The sequence below is a fragment of the Cervus elaphus genome, chromosome 1 (genome assembly GCF_910594005.1).
Source record: "Cervus elaphus chromosome 1, mCerEla1.1, whole genome shotgun sequence".
In the NCBI taxonomy this organism is placed as follows: Eukaryota; Metazoa; Chordata; class Mammalia; order Artiodactyla; family Cervidae; genus Cervus; species Cervus elaphus.
Window position 1 is genome coordinate 7,308,723 of NC_057815.1, and position 18,197 is coordinate 7,326,919.

The following is an 18,197-nucleotide window of genomic DNA, read 5'->3' on the forward strand; positions in this document are numbered from 1 at the left end:
GGGTCTTCCCAGTGCACCAGGCCCGAGCACTTGTCTCATGCATCCCACCTGGGCTGGTGATCTGTTTCACCATAGATAGTATACATGCTGTTCTTTTGAAACATCCCACCCTCACATTCTCCCACAGAGTTCAAAAGTCTGTTCTGTATTTCTGTGTCTCTTTTTCTGTTTTGCATACCTGGGCCTTTTTTAAAGAATGTTAACCACTTTTCATTTGACTCTGGATTCCTCTTAATTTCTGTTTCACTTTCCTAGTTCTTTCTGCATCCTAGAGTTCCCTAAACCACAAACTGGTATTCTTAAAATTTGTTTCACATTAAATTGTTCTCTCATCTGCCAAACCCATTTAAAATAGACTAAATTGCCTCCGAAACCAGACTGCACCTGTGTACAAGGGACCAGACTTTGCTGAAGGGCTCCTGGATTTTATTTTTGCTGGCAGTGTCAGGCCGGCCAGGGTGATAAGTGGCCAACAGTTGAGATCTTAGGTGATCTAATCCTTGATAGATGCTAGGGATAATCGACAGATTCTGCACAGAAACTAGCGCTTGCCTGAGAGAGGCTCTGCCAGCCATCAGGTGCTTTACCTAGCAGCTCTGAACTCACAGACCACGGCTTCTGGGCGAGGAACAGTCCTAGTCACTCTACACGTGGTAGAAGGCTTGTGTGATCAAAGAGTTCAGGTAACCTACATGCTGTATGGAAACACTTCCCAAAACACTGCATAACCTGAAATATAGAGTGAATGATTTTCCAGTAAATACTGACTTCATCAGCACTTTTAAAAAATCAAGTAATGGTATATCTTATAAAATGGGAAAACTAACAAATGAAACATGAGTTGTTATAAAACCAGGACTTTGTAAGGTTGAATTTCAATAATGGGCATACAGGGTACTTTAGATGTGATAGAATAGGGTCATGATAGAATCTGATACAGAATGGAAAAAACTTCTCAGAAACACTGGGCCCTAAGTTGTCTTAGGGTGAACCACGTGAATTTAATGTAGAAAAATGACAATTTCATTTGGTTCATACATAGATTTGAAACCTTTGTCTTGTCCTTATAAAGTTCAGTTCACAGTATTCCAGTTAAAATTGCACCGTCAGTATATTCCAAAAACTAAAAATGAAAATAAATTTGAGTTGAGGTATTCTTTTATAGTCTTAGTACTTTAGGGAATAAACTCTTCCTATGTATAAAATCTCAACACTACCCTATTGCCCCTACTAGGAACTAGTTTTCATGCCCTATAGTACTTATGAGAATCTTTAAGTTTTCCATTTATCAAAATGGCTGTAATTGTCTCTAGAATTAACACTGAAAGAGCAATGTTTAGTGATTCTAACTTGTCTTCAAACTACAGTCGTGTCCAAGCAGTGTTCCTACCCCCACTTTTTTTTAACCTTTGACCACTCAAGATGTGACAGCATTTCTGCTTAGTAACTGGCATATTATTACATGGTACAAACTATCTTAGTGATTTGTCATAGTTTTTCTCTCCTTCTGCACTAATTCAGATTATTTCTCCTAATCAACAACTTACCAAGAACAAAGTTAAAAGATCTGACCTTAGGTAGTGAATTAAGGTGGATGAAGACACAACAATACTATCAGGAGTGATGGAATATTGCGCGAGTGCAGTGACTAGGGTCTTAGAGAAACCTGATGGTGATCTGGTACATCACATGGCTTGTTTAACATCACCCTCTTTACAACAACCGCAGTTCTACTTCCTCTTATTCCATTTTCTTTCCTGTTCAGTGGCTTGAAATCCTCAAGTAACTCATGTTCTGATTCAACAGTATTTCTGTAACTCCTTTCTGTGTTTTACCTTTTATCTTCCAATGTGCTTTTTTCCCCTGTTGGTACAATAACACACAATTCCAAAGTGCCATCTAATGCACTATGCCACTGAGCACCACAGCCAGTGATTTTAAGTGTACTAAATTATCTTCTGGTTGAAAAGAACATAAGCCGAAGAAATAAATGCCTCTTAACTAAAGGCAACGGTCAAAGAAACTTTTGAATGGGTAGTCGGAAAATGCTTTCAGGCCTGCCTATCAGAGCGTATTGAGAACATTTGCGCTAAGCAGAGCCGTGATGTTACGTGAGCAGTGAGAAGGTGCACAACAGCCACGTATTTTAATTAAAATACTTTTATTCTTTTCTTTTAATATAAACATGAGGAAGAAAAACCACACAAGTTGTAGCATCCTTTTCAAAATAAAACTGCAATCGATACTTGAATCTCCAAGCTCCATAAACAACATTTTTTGAGGTGGTAGACTGTAATATTTTATATCCATTATTTATCGTTTATGTCTCTGTCCTTTAAAAATGATGGAACCTGTGGCACTCAATATAATGTGAAGCCTTGCTATAAAGAGAGAAAGTATTTATAGCCCAGAAATGCTTTGTTTACAGGCAAAATTCCTAGGATTATGTTTGAGAAGGTAGGAGAAAGATTTTACATAGTTGAGAACACTTTTTTTTTTTTAATGTTTCACATTTAGGTGACATCATTACCAATTTCCTAAAAGACTGATTACTGGACCTCCCTGTCTTTTAATGGGCTTCCTGGTGGCTAAGTGGTACCCTGTGTTTTAAAAAGCTTGAGGTAAGGGTTCCTAAGATTTATCTTTCCTCAAGTAACAACTTGAACTGACACACCTACAGCCAGGTTAACACGCAGAACAGAAAAGCTGTTTCATGTCGCTTACTTCCCTGTCACTACTACTAGGGTCCAGTTCCTTTCAGTTTATTATCGATAACTAATGCTATTGTTCGTAATTCCTTTACCAAACCTATAAAAAAGAAACTTCCGGGCTCAAGCAGATCAACAGCCCAGCCAGGCAAAGGACTATTTTAAAAAGAGGAGGCCAGGTCTATAAAGATACAAGATATCCTCCTGAAGTCTTTGTGCAATTTGAAGCTTTGATACTTGTAGAAATATAAATGCTACAAACTTACAAAACATCACCTGAGAGTTTACTTGAATTTCTTCTAAACTCATTTAGTTTTGTAAATTTTAAACATTAAGCTCTTAATTTTAATCTTTTGTTTTAGCCTATTGTTTGCCATCTTCAAGAGGGACTGAAACAAAAAATTCAAATTAAAAGCTTAACATCTAAGATTTACAAAACCAAATGAGTTTAGAAGAAATTCAAGTAAACTTTCAAGTCACATTTTGCGTCTGTAGCATTTATACTTCCACGGCAGTGTCCTGGAGTGTCCAAGCACACTGTATTAAAGCTTAAAATTGCACCAAGACTTTTGGGACACCTTCTATTTCACTATCTGCTTATTCCTGGACTAACAGGTTGGCTGCAATTATGAAAATATCCTTTAATACAAGTATTTAACAAAGAGGAAAATCATCAGAAAATGAGAAGCACCATTAGAGTTAACAAGAAACGCAGCAGGGACCCAATAGAAGCAGGTAACAACATACTTTCTCTGCTTATGATCCCAAACATGCTAATATGCTAATAAGTAGTGCTTGCAAAAAAACTGAATGACAAGTGTTATTCAGCAGCTTTTTGGTTTAAACTGATTGCCAAAAATGACTAGCAGCTTCAATGAAATAGGGAGGAAGAATCCTTCAAAACCTAACAGTGCTACAGCAGTCTGTTCCTAAGTGGCTATATGAGTTGTCAGGAGTCCCGTGTTTGAACGGCAATACTGCACTGATTCTAAAGGAATATGCAGCAATATGGGTGAGAAAAATAGGAAAAAGTAAAAGTTATACAGTTAGTGTCTTTAAAGTCTAAAAATTTAAACTATTAAAAAAACCTCACATAGTTCACAGTTATCGGCCTACACAGTAAGCAAATATCTGTGGGTGGGTTGGGAGCTTTTAGCTTTGGAGTGGTTTTTGTAACTCTGTTTACATTAAAAAGGACAGAAGAGTGTGTTGTCTTGACAAGGTCCAGTTTTTTCCTATGACCATAACCTTTGCTGTCTGCAAGTCTCTTGAATTCAGTGTCTTTCTTCTGGGTGAAATACTAACTTTGCTGGTTTCTGAGCAGGAGAGGTGGTATTTCTCCAGTCCTTGTTACGAGGGGTTCATGATGTTACAACCCCTCACCTCTCTCTGTTCATGAGAGGATGGCATTGGAGCGCTGAATACCAATGAAATGATCAGCGCTGAAAGACCTTCTCACAGCAACTCTGCCCACTTTGTATTTGTCTTCACACAGTCTGGAGATGGCCTAAGAAAGTCAATCAGATAGAACATAAGTATAATTGGGGGAAAAAAGTTCCAACCTTAAAGAAAGCAGCATTGATAAGCCACACATCTGCATTCATTTAGGTTGACAGTTGCTGCTACTTTGGATAGCTCATATCTACACTGCTGATTCCCTAAGATAATATTCTTCAAGGGCTATGATGAGATTGCTGGGGCAGGGAGGAACATATTTAAAAACTGGGTTCCCAAAATAGGCCCCATCTAACAGCAATATGATGTTACCTACATACTAGGTCCTTAAGCATAATGAACACACCTGAGCAAAATCAGTGTTTACCCAGCTATTCAACTTCTATTCAGTCTTCATTATTTACTACACTACGAACATTTTAATGAGGGTAGGTGTGTGTTGAAGGCAAGAAAGGTCTAGTGATGAAGCACTACAAGGTGCTATTTCACATGCATGTAAATTATTGTAGAAAAATGTCTTATTTCTAAAGTACCAAGGTACCAGAAAAAGTGTCAACTTTATATGTATTCATTTCAGTTGTAAATTTTGCTGTATACCCACCAGAAATCACAAACTACTTCAAATTACTCTTCAAATCACTACTACAAATTCCTTCATCCCATGTATGTTACCACTTCCATTAAAAACCCACCTACTTTCTACATCCAGTTTCTGAACCCACATTCTAATTTCCAAGTATAGGTCTCACAGGTTAGCCCCTGATGCTTCTGGTCTAATAAACTCATGGGGCTGAACTGTGATACACAAACACACACTACAAGCTCAGGCAGTTAAGAATGGTAAGTAATTATCAATGTACATATGATTAGGGACACAATTATAAGAATTATTCCTGTATGGTTATATGTAAGTGTGGAGGTTCAAATGGAAAACCATTAAGAACAATTAAATCTGATTTAAAATATTCTGAATTATGGTTACATAAAAGATATCTGTAATTTTTTTAAAAAAATAATGTGATATCTCTGTCTAACCCATAAAAGACACAGGGAATAAGATGCCAATGGGTTAATAAGCTCTGCAAACTGTCAGTCACTGCAGAGTGTAAGTCAGCCACAGACGCTGGCTTTGGTAGCTGACAGAAAACCCAGTTAGTGAATCCCCAGTCTTACCTCTAGGCTCTGTGCTCTTTCTGTGCTAAAAGGAGCAATTGGAAAACTCAGGTTGTCGTCATCTGCTAAGGAGAAAAGATCAAAGTAGTATCTGGCATAAACACTGGTGGAAACCTTAAGATGAAACTGGAGGAGCTCCACAAAGTGCAGTTCCGCCTCATTCCTGGGGGAGGAGAAGACAAAACCAACATAGGACAATTTTAGTCAACTGGGCTATCTTCAGAAACCCCATTCTGTGCCACAACAGCTCTAAATACAGCTTGGAAACAAATAACGGCTCCCCAGCTGGATTAATACACTCATGTTCAAACAAGGGACAGCTCTTGGTGGTTCTTCCTGCGTCCTGGCACTTGGAGTTTGGGACAAGGGGGGGAGGTTACGGCCCTCTTATGCACCCATGCTGCTGACTCAGGGGCTCATTCCTCAGAGTTCCATCAGTGCAGCTGCGCATTCATGCTCCACGCTCGCTCACACGGCCCCGCTACAGTCATCAGATGACAGGAATGATGTGTGCTGTTTACTAGCTCTGGAGAACTTGCAGACATTCCCACAGATAACAGGAAGGGGCTTATTGAAGTAGAGACACGCCAACAAAAGGAGTAGGCACATCACCACGGCAACAAATGGGGCCATGGAGAGCCACTGCTATTATCTCTGAGGGGAGAAGACTCTTGAGGCAACAAGGATTCATCTCAGATAAATAAATAAATAAGCTACACGCGATGCGAAAGGGAATCCCCTCCCCCCGCTCCAGTGCAGGGGACTGTGGCAAAGGGCAGAATGCAAGTTTCTGTTCCTCTTAATCCCAGTAGGACCAGAAGGTGTTCCTGGGACAGGATGGGATACACTTTTCAAGCTATGGGAGGCAGTAGGATTAAGGGGAGACGTCTTGGCTAGACTAAATGCACCTGAGCAATGACCCCGATGGAGCAGTTCCCCCTGCGCTCTGTCCGCCGGCCCTGACTAGGACAGAAGGTGCATAGGCACGCAGGGGGCGAATTCAATGAAGTGGGAAAGTAGGGTCCTGGGAGCAGGTCTTTCCTGTGGGACCATACACAGTCATTAGCTTGTCTAATCTTTAAGTAAATAAAATCAGAGTAAGTCTTACCACTTTCACAGCAATCACTTTAAAGAGTTAATTATATACAAATGATAAATACCCAGACAAATGAAAGTGACTTATTTTTCAAAATATTTGTTTCCTGGTTTTAAAGTGTTAATATTTTATCCATTGGTAAGTCATCAAATGTTTGATGTTCTCCTGCATGGAGAGCAGAGTGTGAGCAGAAATGAGGTTTCTCATTTGCTGAACTTTAAACCTAACTGAACCTACCTCCAAAATTAATTTCCTGTTCATATGGCCATAAGTCTATAGAAATGTAAAACAGATAATGTTTTGATAATCAGCTAATGAGGACTTAATTTATTATGGGAATAAATGCACTTCACTATCCCTTTTATATTCTCTTCCACTAATACATTTTAATTGTGTGGAAATACAGTACTTCATAGGATTAACATGTCTATTAACAGAGCTTTACTTACTGAAGAAAAAGGCATTAGAACTACAGAATACGCTTCTGCGTTTTTTTTTTTTTTTTAAATGACTAGATGACTGAAGAGCATGCCATTTATAGGTGCAGCAAATTTTCTGAACAGCAGCTGCTCAATATATTCAAACAAGATACATGAATGTTAGAAAACTTTTAAGGAAAAGCTGATAGATGCCAATTTTTCAATTTAGACTCAAAATGAGACCATTACAAATAGCAGCCAACAGCAGGGGGATGAGACAAATGTGACTTGAACACTTGGCTGTAATGCTTTCCAGTTTCCAAAGATCATAAACAAAAGCAACCTATTCCGAACATAGCTCCTGGTGATTCTGTTGTACACAGAAAAGGGCTGTTTACAATTAGCTTCTTCCTGTAGCTAGACACTGCCATCAGTGCTATTGGGCTCACATCTATGAACATCCACACACTTCCCTGCATGTTCTCTGATGCTGTAACTGGACCCAGAGCCCCCGTCAGCTTAGCTGCAGGTTCTGAGAAAATTTCAGCTGCCATCATGGCAGACCTGGTGTTTATGATTACACATTTTCCTTCCTTCAAGGAACCAGTTTAAAGATGGATGATAGTGGTGCTCAACGTCACCTTAGTTTCTACAAATTCCAAAAGTACTTCTACTTATCTCGAATTATCTGCCGTAACACTAAGGTGGCTACCAGCAATATCACCATGACACTTTCTATCATCAAAGTGGACATTTTCACCAAAAGCCACTTTGACAGCTACCAACAATCACTGGTCCCTTCTCTTAGTCACAAGCTTCTTTGCTTCAGTTGTAAATATGCACTTTGGTAAATCTGAATTAAGAGTCAGGGGCAAAGGGAACAAACTCTTGCCACTGCCTGCCATGACCTTGATCGTCCTCTGCTGTTCAGTATAATAAAGAGGTGCCCCTTTACGTTTTCCTAAATGCCACCCACAAGGACATTTTTCCTGTCAAGTGAGCACTTCTAGAGTCTGCTGCAAATACCTCTCTGGTTCCTGCTGCCTCCCACCCTCGAGGCCCTTCCCTGCAGCCAGACAGCAAGCCTGATGTTTCACGCCCATGGGAGCATGCCATCTGTGAGGAACCCCCCAAGTTAACTCGAGGCCCCACCAAGTACCACTGTGGTTGCTGAGTGCCCCGGGTGAGGCCCCACTGACACTTCCTGGGCTATCTGAGACAAAGGAGTTTCCTAACTCAGCAGACCTACTTCTAAACATGGGGAACACTCCTGACAGTGGAGGAGACAGAACACAGAGATCTGAAACCTTTCTATTTGGTCATCTGTACATCATGGTTTCCGTAACAACAGAACCTTAGAGACAACCTCAGATTACAAAAGAAAAGACCTGCAAAAACAAACATACAATGTGTGACTCAAGTTGAAGTTATAACCTCAGTAGTCTGGAGGTGCTAAGATCTCAGCAGTGACCACTTAACTTCCAAGGCCAGACATGTGTCTCTTAAAAACAGACTGGACCTGGTAGACAGCTTTAAGAAAGACGTGAAGTTATTTACTGCATCATGTTGTTCTGGTAGTGAGCTTGTAAAATGGCAAAAACGACCAGAAAAGTAATTTCAATTTATCAAGCAGAATATTACAACAGTAACACACCAAGATTTAACTAATTAATGATGGGAAATACAAATGGTTATACTACAGCTAGACAGAAAGAAGTCTAATTTTATATTTATACCTAATTCAGCTCTCTGCACAATGTAACATTTCTTAAAATGTAACATTTCTTAAGCTGTAAACTTTATGGGAGCAAATAAGGTATTGGAAAATGGTTAGACAATTCACCGTAACCTTACAAACTCACATGTCCTCAAGTGTAATGTCCTTTAGGATCTGGCAGTAGTCCGAAATAGCCTTATCGTCCCAAACCTTGGAGGCAAGAAGAATGGCTCCCAAAACAATTCTTTTCCAGTTAGTGGGGCAAAGGTCGATCTCAGCATAAGTTAAAAGCCTTTCTAAGTAAACCTGCAAAAGTAGAGGACTGACCTTTGATTTTAGTTCAGTTTAAAAGCTGTCATAGAATTGTTAGGAATGATAGGTTTCATCTGTTTTTAACATATCTTTTATTCTTTGGTTCTACAGAGACTTTTGCTTGGCCAGCCAAGGCCAAAGGCCAGGTCACAGTTGTAAGGCAAATATTTCTGTCAGTCTGGTATTTCTACTCTGCCCATGTGAATTTCCAACCCAATTTTGGTCGCAGGAATGAAAGGACATCTCAGCATTCTAAAGACAGGCATTGTGTTATTACCTTCCCACTTGTAAAAGGCAGCACGTATGGCCCAGCATTGATTCAACCGTTCAGTAAATGCTTGAGTGCCTACCGTGTGCAATGTACCTACCATACTGGTGGTGGGTACGTGGCAATTTTACATAAAGCTTGAGTATGTAAAACTCTGGTAAGACTGAGCATTTCTTTATCTTCTCTTCAGAGGGTGAACTTGAAGATAATAACTGGTGGTCAAGGAGCCTCCCAGGTCAAGGAGCCTCCTTGCTGCGCCCCACAGGGCAGGCAGCACGGAGCAGCTGTGCTTTACACTCAGGGCCTCTTCAGGGAAGATTCACGCACAAAGAGCTCTTTGTTCACACCCCGATTTTTCACATCTCCATTATTTCATAACTCACTGGTCTTACATATTCTGCAACTTAGTCAATTTGTTTGGTTCTAAGGTGGTTAAGAGCTGCCGATGTCTGAATCCCTGGGGCTCCTCTAAATCTGCCAGGTAGTTTGTGAGATGACTTCATGGCTTCTTTTATATGTGTCAAATGGCTATTCTATAAAGAACCAGACCAAGTTAACAGCTGAGTAAAGACTAAAGACATAAGTTGTGATGGTGTTACCTCTGCAGAAGAAAATATATGCCATTTGACAAAAAGAAAAATGTCCCGTTATCAGACTGACAGCTCCGATCTGCCAAAGCTCTCCAAACTCAATTGTGTTTCAAACACGGTTACTGAGATTATATACTCTTAGTGAACTTCTGCACCCCACTCCCCAGAGAACTCCACACGCGCCAGTACTCTCCAAGAACGAGTCTCCCGCAGGGTCCGCCCCTCTGCTGTATTATGGCACTGACAGAGGCAGTTCAGCCTTAGGGGCAGTCCCTCAGCTTCCTCTCAGCTTCACTTTATAAAGGCAAACCTGGTCTCATTTACACCACTTGCCCTCCTGTCTCAGTGGAAGTTACACTTCTTTCTTTTCCCTGAAGCTAACTCTTCTATGAATGAAGTCAGTCCCACCTCTCATTTCTGCAGAACACTGTTCCCACAATTCATCTCTTCTTGAACAACCCCCTCTCTGTCAGAGATTTTCTCCAATGTTTTCTTACATGTTCTCAGCCCATCCGTCACCACCCCTTAGAACACTTCCTTCAGGAAATGTTCTGACACTGGCTCCTCATGACCCATCCTCTCCTTAGCCCATCTAGTCTGCCCCTGGCCGCCACTGCCCCCCTGAAACTACTGAGGCATGGTCACTGCTGCCTTCATGACAAACAGCCAGCACTCTTCATCACAGCGCCCCACTCCCCAGGCCTGCCCTCAGAGCTGAGAGACACTGCCACACGCCTGGCTGCCGGGACCAAAGACCTCCACTTGAGTTATCTCACTACCATCTGTTGGGAATTCTTATCTCCACTTTCACTGGTCACCTGCCGGCTCTGCTCTTCTGTCCGTCACTTCTGGCTTCTATCACTGCCATTGCCTCCTAACTTCTCTGCTTCCACTGAAAGCCAACCACAGTCTGTTCTCCCCAGAGCAGCCAGGAGAGCCTCTCAGATTAAGTGCACTTCACGGGCCTGCTCAACATCTGCCAGGGCTCTCCCATCAAACAGGTCACTTCCGTGGCCTGCTAGTCACGAGGCCCTGGGTGAGATGCCATCGTCCTTCTGTGCCCTCATTGCCTGTGCCTTCCCTCATTCCCTACTCTGATCACAGCGGCACCCTGCTGACCCCTCAGCACAGAACCCGCTCCTGTCTGCGCCTCGTGCTCTGCCCCCTGCCTGTGCTCTCAGGCCCCTCATCTTCCTCAGTCCAGCCAGGTCCTGGTTCAGATCTCACCTCTGTAAAGAGGCTCTTCCTGGTCTTTCTAGCGTGCATGTGTTAAGTCGCTCAGTCGTGTCTGACTCTGTGACCCCATGGACCCGTCTGGCTCCTCTGTCCATGGGGAATTCTCCAGGCAAGAATACTGCAGTGGGTTGCCACTCCCTTCTCCAGGGGATCTTCCCAAACCAGGGATGGAACCCAAGTCTCCTGCACTGCAGGCAGACTGCTTCCTGTCTGAGCCACCAGGGAAGCCCCTCGAATCTCTCCATCCCTTTACCTTGCTTTCTCTTTCTAGCTTTCACTACTACTTCAAACAGTCATCTTTTTAAAAATACTCATTTTAAAAAGTCTTACACTCTGTGGTACACCCGATACTTACACACACTGTAAATGAACCATACTCCATAAAAACTAGAGAAAAACAAAACCCTTATGTCTGCTATACTTACCTCAGAAAGGCAAGAACTCTCCTCTATGCCCAGCACTTAGAACCGTGACACGGGCAGGCATCCGGTGCCCATGTATGCCCTAAGGAGTTCCTTGGCAGCACTCAGCACGTGCACCATGCTCTCCTTCTTCAAGCTCTCCTGGCAGCTCTTCTGATTCTGTCCTGGGTTTCCTACCACTCCGGCCACTCCTCTGGGGATGTGTCCTGTGAGTGCTGACAGTCCCCACAGATCTATCTTCTCCTCAACTTTTATTTAATGTACTTTCTCTGCATTTGAACAGCTACACGTAATTCCCTGCCTCTTGCTCAGCTTCGGGCTCCAATCCCATACAGTCAAATGACTGCTAGACACTGTCACTCTGCTGTCTCACAGGTCCATCGGGCTTAACTTGTCTACAAAGAAATGCCCCTCTTCCAACCCACACACCCTCTCCTGCCTGCATTTCCCAGCTCTCCACGTGCCAGCGCCACTCCCGCCTCTCTCAAGCACATGCCAACTGAGCCCTGTACCTGGCTCGCAGCTCCAAGAAAAGGCCTGCGTCTGACCCGGGCCCACTGAGGGGAAGCCTCCTCTCCTACACTCTGCCTGCAGGGGCGCGGGCAGCGGTGGACGCAGGCCCTCCCTCCAGACCATGCAGCTGACCTTCCCCTATGGGTTTGCTATAGGGAGGAGTTAGGCAATCCCAACGACCTCTCAGCTGAATATGATGTATTAGTCAAATGATGAAATCTTACCACAGGAATTCAGTATGGATGACAGAAAGGTCCTCACATAGCTGGAGCTCGGCAGGCTAACCTGAGTAAAGCCTTTCCAAGCACTGCTGACACCCCAGTCCTGGGTACCTTCACACGCCGGCACCAGGGGACAGTAGAGATGGTTAACACTGTTGTCCAAGGTCAGGGAGGTGAAGGCAGTCAGTCTCAATCAAGACACACATCACACTGCCTAGGCAACACAGCCTGAGACTCAGAAACACACTGAATCTACACCTGCCGTGGGCCAGGAAGTTCAGTGATCGCCTCCATCCTACCACCCAGCACACTTTGCCGGTGTGCGCCTGTGTGCCCTGTGTGTGCATGCATCCTGAGGTGTGGAAGGAGAAACCAGAAGTCTCTCCTGCTGCCTTTAACATCAATTGTTTTGTGATGAGAAAAGCAGTGGCAACATTTTAAATCATGATGATTACTAAAGCTCAAATCTGTATGTTTTCATTCCTTTTGATACATTTCTCTTTAATAAAGTTCTGATGATCATTTCAGGAACCTACTTTCATTTGAAAAACAGGCCCATACCTTCTGTACAAGAAAAAAATTTCTAGAGATGCTTCTATTAAGAGAAAAATATATTACCAAAGTCACTATTGCACATTTAATAGTAGCCAGCTGGGCGGCACTGAAGAGAGCATACACAAATCTGTAGATGTATTTGGGTTCAGGATCATGCTGAAAGTACTCCTCCGGAACCCTTTCTCGCTGAAAGAAGAAAAAACACAGTGTTAAGTATCCACTGAAGAAAAATACTTAAAAGTACCCTCAAGATAGCAATCTTCACACGTGGGCCCACGTGCTACTTAAAATAATTTTGACTAGGTGACATATCTTGTAGTCTTTTAAATATAAACAATTGGATCCTAAAGTACCATAGTGATTCAATACTCACTACCATTCATTAAAGAAAAATGCAAGCACAACCTCAGAAAATGTATTTTCACCTTCTTCCCCAAAGAATTCTAACCAAATGCAAACTATTTTTAGGCTCAAAGTCTTGCTGATCATTGTACGTCATCAGACTTTTCTGCAGTCAACTATGAAAACACCTTTCCAGTGTCCTGTAACCAGAGGCTCTAAGAGTGTGCTCTCTTACACAGCGGTCACCAGTCACATGTGTCTACTGAGCACCTGAAGAAGTGAGTTTTTAAACCCTGTCATTTTAATTAGTTTAAAATTTAAACAGTTTTTAAATTTTCTCCTTAGAGGTCTTACATATGTGTTAGGAAATGTTTATATTGTGTGACGCTATGGAAAATCATCCTTTAAAAACCTACATTTTCTGTTGCTTGTGTATGTTTACTTACCTGCTCATTCGTCATACAAAGCGTAACTTGGTTCTTATCAGTCACACCCCTGACACAACATGCTTTTGGTAAAATTACTTGACATAATATGGGGTGGGGGAAGAAGACTTAAAGGAAGACAATCTTGGCTTTGAGCTGGAGGCAATAATTTTCTTCTAGTAATTAATTTCAAAGCAAATCAGCATGAAATAAACACAACTGTAATAAGAGAAAAATACACCTTCAATAAAAGTGACACTTACTGTGAGTGGATGTGATCTCTCATCAAAAATGTCCAAGGACCTATTAGAATCTCTATAAAATAAGAATGTGTATTTTAAAAATTAATTCAGGAGTTACTAGCTTAGTAAAATATCTGCTAAAAGTAGAGAGAGGAGTAGAGGAAGCTTAACCTTAATAAAGCAAACAGTTTTACATATTCTCCTGGATTCTGCCCTTAGAAAGGTTTTCTGACCTATTTTATACTCAGCACACCAAGTTGCATGAAATCTCTTCTATAACCAGCCAGAGCTGCCTTTACCCACACAGACCCCTTCTAACAGGCAATGTTCGTAGACCAATACATTTCCACTTCACTAACCTCACAATGGAATATACAAGAACATTTTATAAAGTGGTAGTAGTAGGCAATAAAGTCTTCTAACTTCAATGAATGTAAATATGAGATTCATGATTTTTTCTTGTCTCCACCCCGCTTTTGTTCTTCATATTATATTCTTATTGTTTATTTCTTCTTGTCTCTTTTAAATAGTTTGAGTTAAAAATTTTAATTGTCTTTTAAGAGAGACCAGGCTTTTTCTTTTAAATTCCACCACACTACTACACTGTGCCCATTTAAACAGTAGTTCTGCAAATGTGGTCTATAGGCCTCTATAGGAATCTCCCCTGGCCCCTCTTCAGAAATCCTGTAAGTCCAAGAGGTCAAAACGTGTTTTATAAGAATACCAAGACATCACCTGCCTTTACCCTGTTTGACACTTAACTATGATTGTATAAAAGCAAAAGTGGGTAAAATTGCTCATTTCTGAGTGTGAATCAAGGCAGTGGTATGAAACTAAATTAGAAGTCATTCACTTATTCCTGGCCAAATGAATGTAAAAAATCTGCTTCACTTAAGAACATCCATGATGAAAGAGTAAAAATTAAGTGTTCTTAAACCTTTACTCTTCTTCTTCATATTCTGAGTAAGCGGAAAGTATGCATTAAGCGCTTGTATGGACTGAAATATGGCTGTGCTAAGGAAGAGCATTTGTAACTTACTGGTAACCAAGTCACTTTCTTCCCCCTAGAACATCATATTTAAACCACTTTTTTCATGAAACGCCAATTGACAGTCATTTTTTCAAAAATGAACAAAGTGAGCCTGTCACTTCAAAGAAAACTCTAAACTATTTGTTGCCAATGATAAAATTCAAACCATCAAGCTAAAAATATTAGGATTTTTGGAAAATTTGTACCTTCCAGTGTGTTATTTATGGTGAGCTTGATTTATCAATACTTAAAGACTTTCCTGATAAGACTGGTAGTGATACTAACAAGAGTGAGTTTTTGACACTGTCTGAAGACATGTGAACCAATACTTTGCAAATGACAATGTATAATATAAAATCATGTACAGATAAAAAGATCCACTCAGTATGCATGACAGATCAATGGGCATTAATTTAACATAGTATCTACCTCAAGTTCACTGATAATGACTTGGAACTCCATCTTAACTAATTTAATAAACTGGCACATGTGGATTTTGGGGACAGTATCAAAGAATATGTCCAATTATCTCAAGGCTTTAAAAATTCACCTTTTCCCAACTATATGTCTGCATGTAGCTGGATCTTCATATTGCTTCTTCAAAGCAAATGACTGAAGACAATGTTGACATGAGAATCAACTGTCTCCTATTAATGAGATACTATCCTCTCCACTATTTTGTTGTGGAAAATGGTTATTTTTCATTAAAAAAATGACTTATGTTAAACACTGGGGTCCCCAGTCAGATGGTGATCTCATCCCTCAGGAGACAGTGTTCCTATCCTAATGTGGAGAGAAGCAGAACACCTTACTTGCACCTACAGAGCAGAGGCCGGGGTGCTGCTAAACACTCTGCGGCACACAGGGTGGCACCCCACGCCAAAGCCTCATCCGGCTCACAACTTCAGCAGTGCTGAGGAAAGCCTGTTTTCACATACAGTGGATTTAATTTTTTAAATTTTAAATTTCAATTTCTAATACAGTAAATATCCATGTAAACCACATAAAACTTAAAGAATTAAGAGTCTCAAAATAAAAATAAATGATTCACTTCAATACTGTAATGAAAGGACTCCTAACAGTAAAAGCTTACTCTAATACTGTCCATTGTTATTAACACTAAACTTGATACTGTGTAAATTAATTAGCTGGAATAACAAGACAGGTTTTAAAAGAGCTCACCTGTTTTTTATGTGGTTATATATTTCTAAGCTCACCCTGTGGAGGAAAAAAAAATATTGTAATAATTGGTTTTTATCACATTAGGCCTGAAGACATTTTAAAGGGTTGGTAGAGAGGTAAGACCATCCAGATGCCCGGTGGCCCCCACACCCCCTAATTCAGAGCAGTACCCATAGGTGGTATCCCCCATGTTTTAGGTTCTTTGGCTTTTAGCAAAATTAGGAGACCCAAAATATAGATGTGCTCTTAGAAGACATGTTTGGGTTGATTATTATAATATATAAATTCTTACATATTTCCCCGGTCATTTGTCCTTCTATGCACAGAATCTTTCATCCCATACAAGTTACATCATCTATCCACATGGTTAAATTTAAGCCATACAGATTTTGTGCGTGTGGCTTTTTGTTAGGCACTGCATTTCAGTTGATTCCGTTCGGTAGTCCCCCTAACACATCTATTTTCCATTATTTCTCTAAAAGTAAGTAATACAAGTGCTCCATATCAAATAAAATGGATTTAAAATCACTTTCACACATAATTATTAGAAAATTTAATAGCAAAATTTTATAGTCACAAAATTGATGATAGGCCTAGTTATCCTGAAATAAGCACTGCTAATAAGGCAGCACAATACAACACAGTACACTATTAATGACAGGTATTTCCACATTATTTTAAATAAAGTATTAACTAACCAACAGGTACAAGTCCTCAGATAGTTTTTACACTACTATAGCCCTAAGTTATTCACAGATGCTGTGTATTAGGCAATTAAGGGGTTCTCTGGTTAAGTTATTTGCTTCCCTTTGTTCTCAGTATCTAAAATGAAACTCAAAATAATAGAGAGAAGGCAAATCTGAATTTTGTAACTCCTCTATAGAATCTTAGCATTTGCAGAAAGGCCTGTAACACTGTTAGCATCAAAGATGGATACTTCTATAGTGCTTCAAAGTTTCTTCAAATTGATTTTAAAGTCACAGAATTAAAAGTTACACGATAAAAAGGGCAACTGAACCTAATATGATACTTAACCCATTTTACAAATAAGAGAATCAAGGCTTAAAATTGACTTACTCAACGTCCCACCAGTTATCAGAAGTAGTTCTCTTTCTCCTACCCTCAAAGCAGAGAGTGGTTCCCAAGGTCAGCTGCACACTGGATTACCCGGGACGCTTTAAACACTGCCTGGCTTCTGCTTCAAAATGTTCTGATTTAACTGCATTAGGTACGACCTGGGCAACAGGATTGTATTTAAAGCTCCCCAGGTGACTGCAACGTGCAGCCAAGTCTAGGAATGAATGAGTCAGGGTTAAGATCAGAATCTCTCAGGATGCTTTTGTCTATGAAATCATGCCTCACACATCATTCCTCAGCTTGTCAAAAGGGGTGTGTGTGTGAGAGAAAGAGACACAGGGACAGAGAGGCAGATAGACCCACAGACTGTGTCTTGAGGGCAGGGAGGAAAGGTGGAATTCATGTATGTGTTCAGAGACATACATCTTGAAAAAGTTGCACAAGTGATTCTAATAAGGCTCACCTACCCCAAATGAAAACTAATCCCATCGTATTTTTCAAGATCATTCCTAAAAGCCAATTTGCCCTATTAATTTTCTCAGTAAACCTTTATTTCATCAATAATGAATGTGAATGGTCATTTTTAAAACTTAATGAGAAAAAAATTTACTTTATTTCCAAACACTAAGACTAGGTTGAGAATAAAAAGCATGAAACCTACTTGTCTGAGCAAGGTTAATCTTTAAAACTACTTCTGAATTATATACTGGAACATCAGGCTCTTTTGAATTCAAAAGAAGCTGTGAGTCTAGCCACAGTGAGAGTAGTTTTTAACCCACAGATTTAGAGTCTTGGCTGAATAAAAACATTCAGTGATTACGAGAGAAGTGCCAAAACTCAGGACTTTAAAGAGCAATGGGGCTCAGTTTTTGTTGAAATACGATTTGACCGAAACTAATATTATAAGAAAGTTACATTATTATGATTGTGAACTGGTTGTTTTTAATTAAAGTTAGAAGTTACTGATCATTTAAATAGCTAAAAAATAAAAAGCCTTGCACATTAAAAATTAAATTAAATTTATAAGCTAATTATGCTTTTAAGACAGAAAAGTAAAATTAATGATAAGGATACTAATATATTTTTTTTAAATTTTATTTATTTTTTCAGTGGGTTTTGTCATACATTGATATGAATCAGCAATAGATTTACACGTATTCCCCATCCCGATCCCCCCCTCCCACCTCCCTCTCCACCCGATTCCTCTGGGTCTT

General features: G+C 40.4%; 1 protein-coding gene across 1 annotated transcript in view; it reads right to left on the bottom strand.

Moving 5' to 3' along the window:
- Positions 1-2,142: 2,142 nt before the first annotated feature.
- The window catches only part of LOC122682865 (cyclin-Y-like protein 1), a 37,579-nt gene continuing 21,524 nt past the window's right edge, over positions 2,143-18,197 (bottom strand). The window contains exons 5-10 of the mRNA XM_043886194.1: positions 15,907-15,942; positions 13,716-13,767; positions 12,749-12,871; positions 8,714-8,874; positions 5,337-5,499; positions 2,143-4,215 (exon numbers count right to left, since the gene is read on the bottom strand). Of these exons, the coding sequence (XP_043742129.1) occupies positions 4,102-4,215; positions 5,337-5,499; positions 8,714-8,874; positions 12,749-12,871; positions 13,716-13,767; positions 15,907-15,942 (649 nt within the window). The 3' untranslated portion in view covers positions 2,143-4,101. The remainder of the gene's footprint in view (positions 4,216-5,336; positions 5,500-8,713; positions 8,875-12,748; positions 12,872-13,715; positions 13,768-15,906; positions 15,943-18,197) is intronic.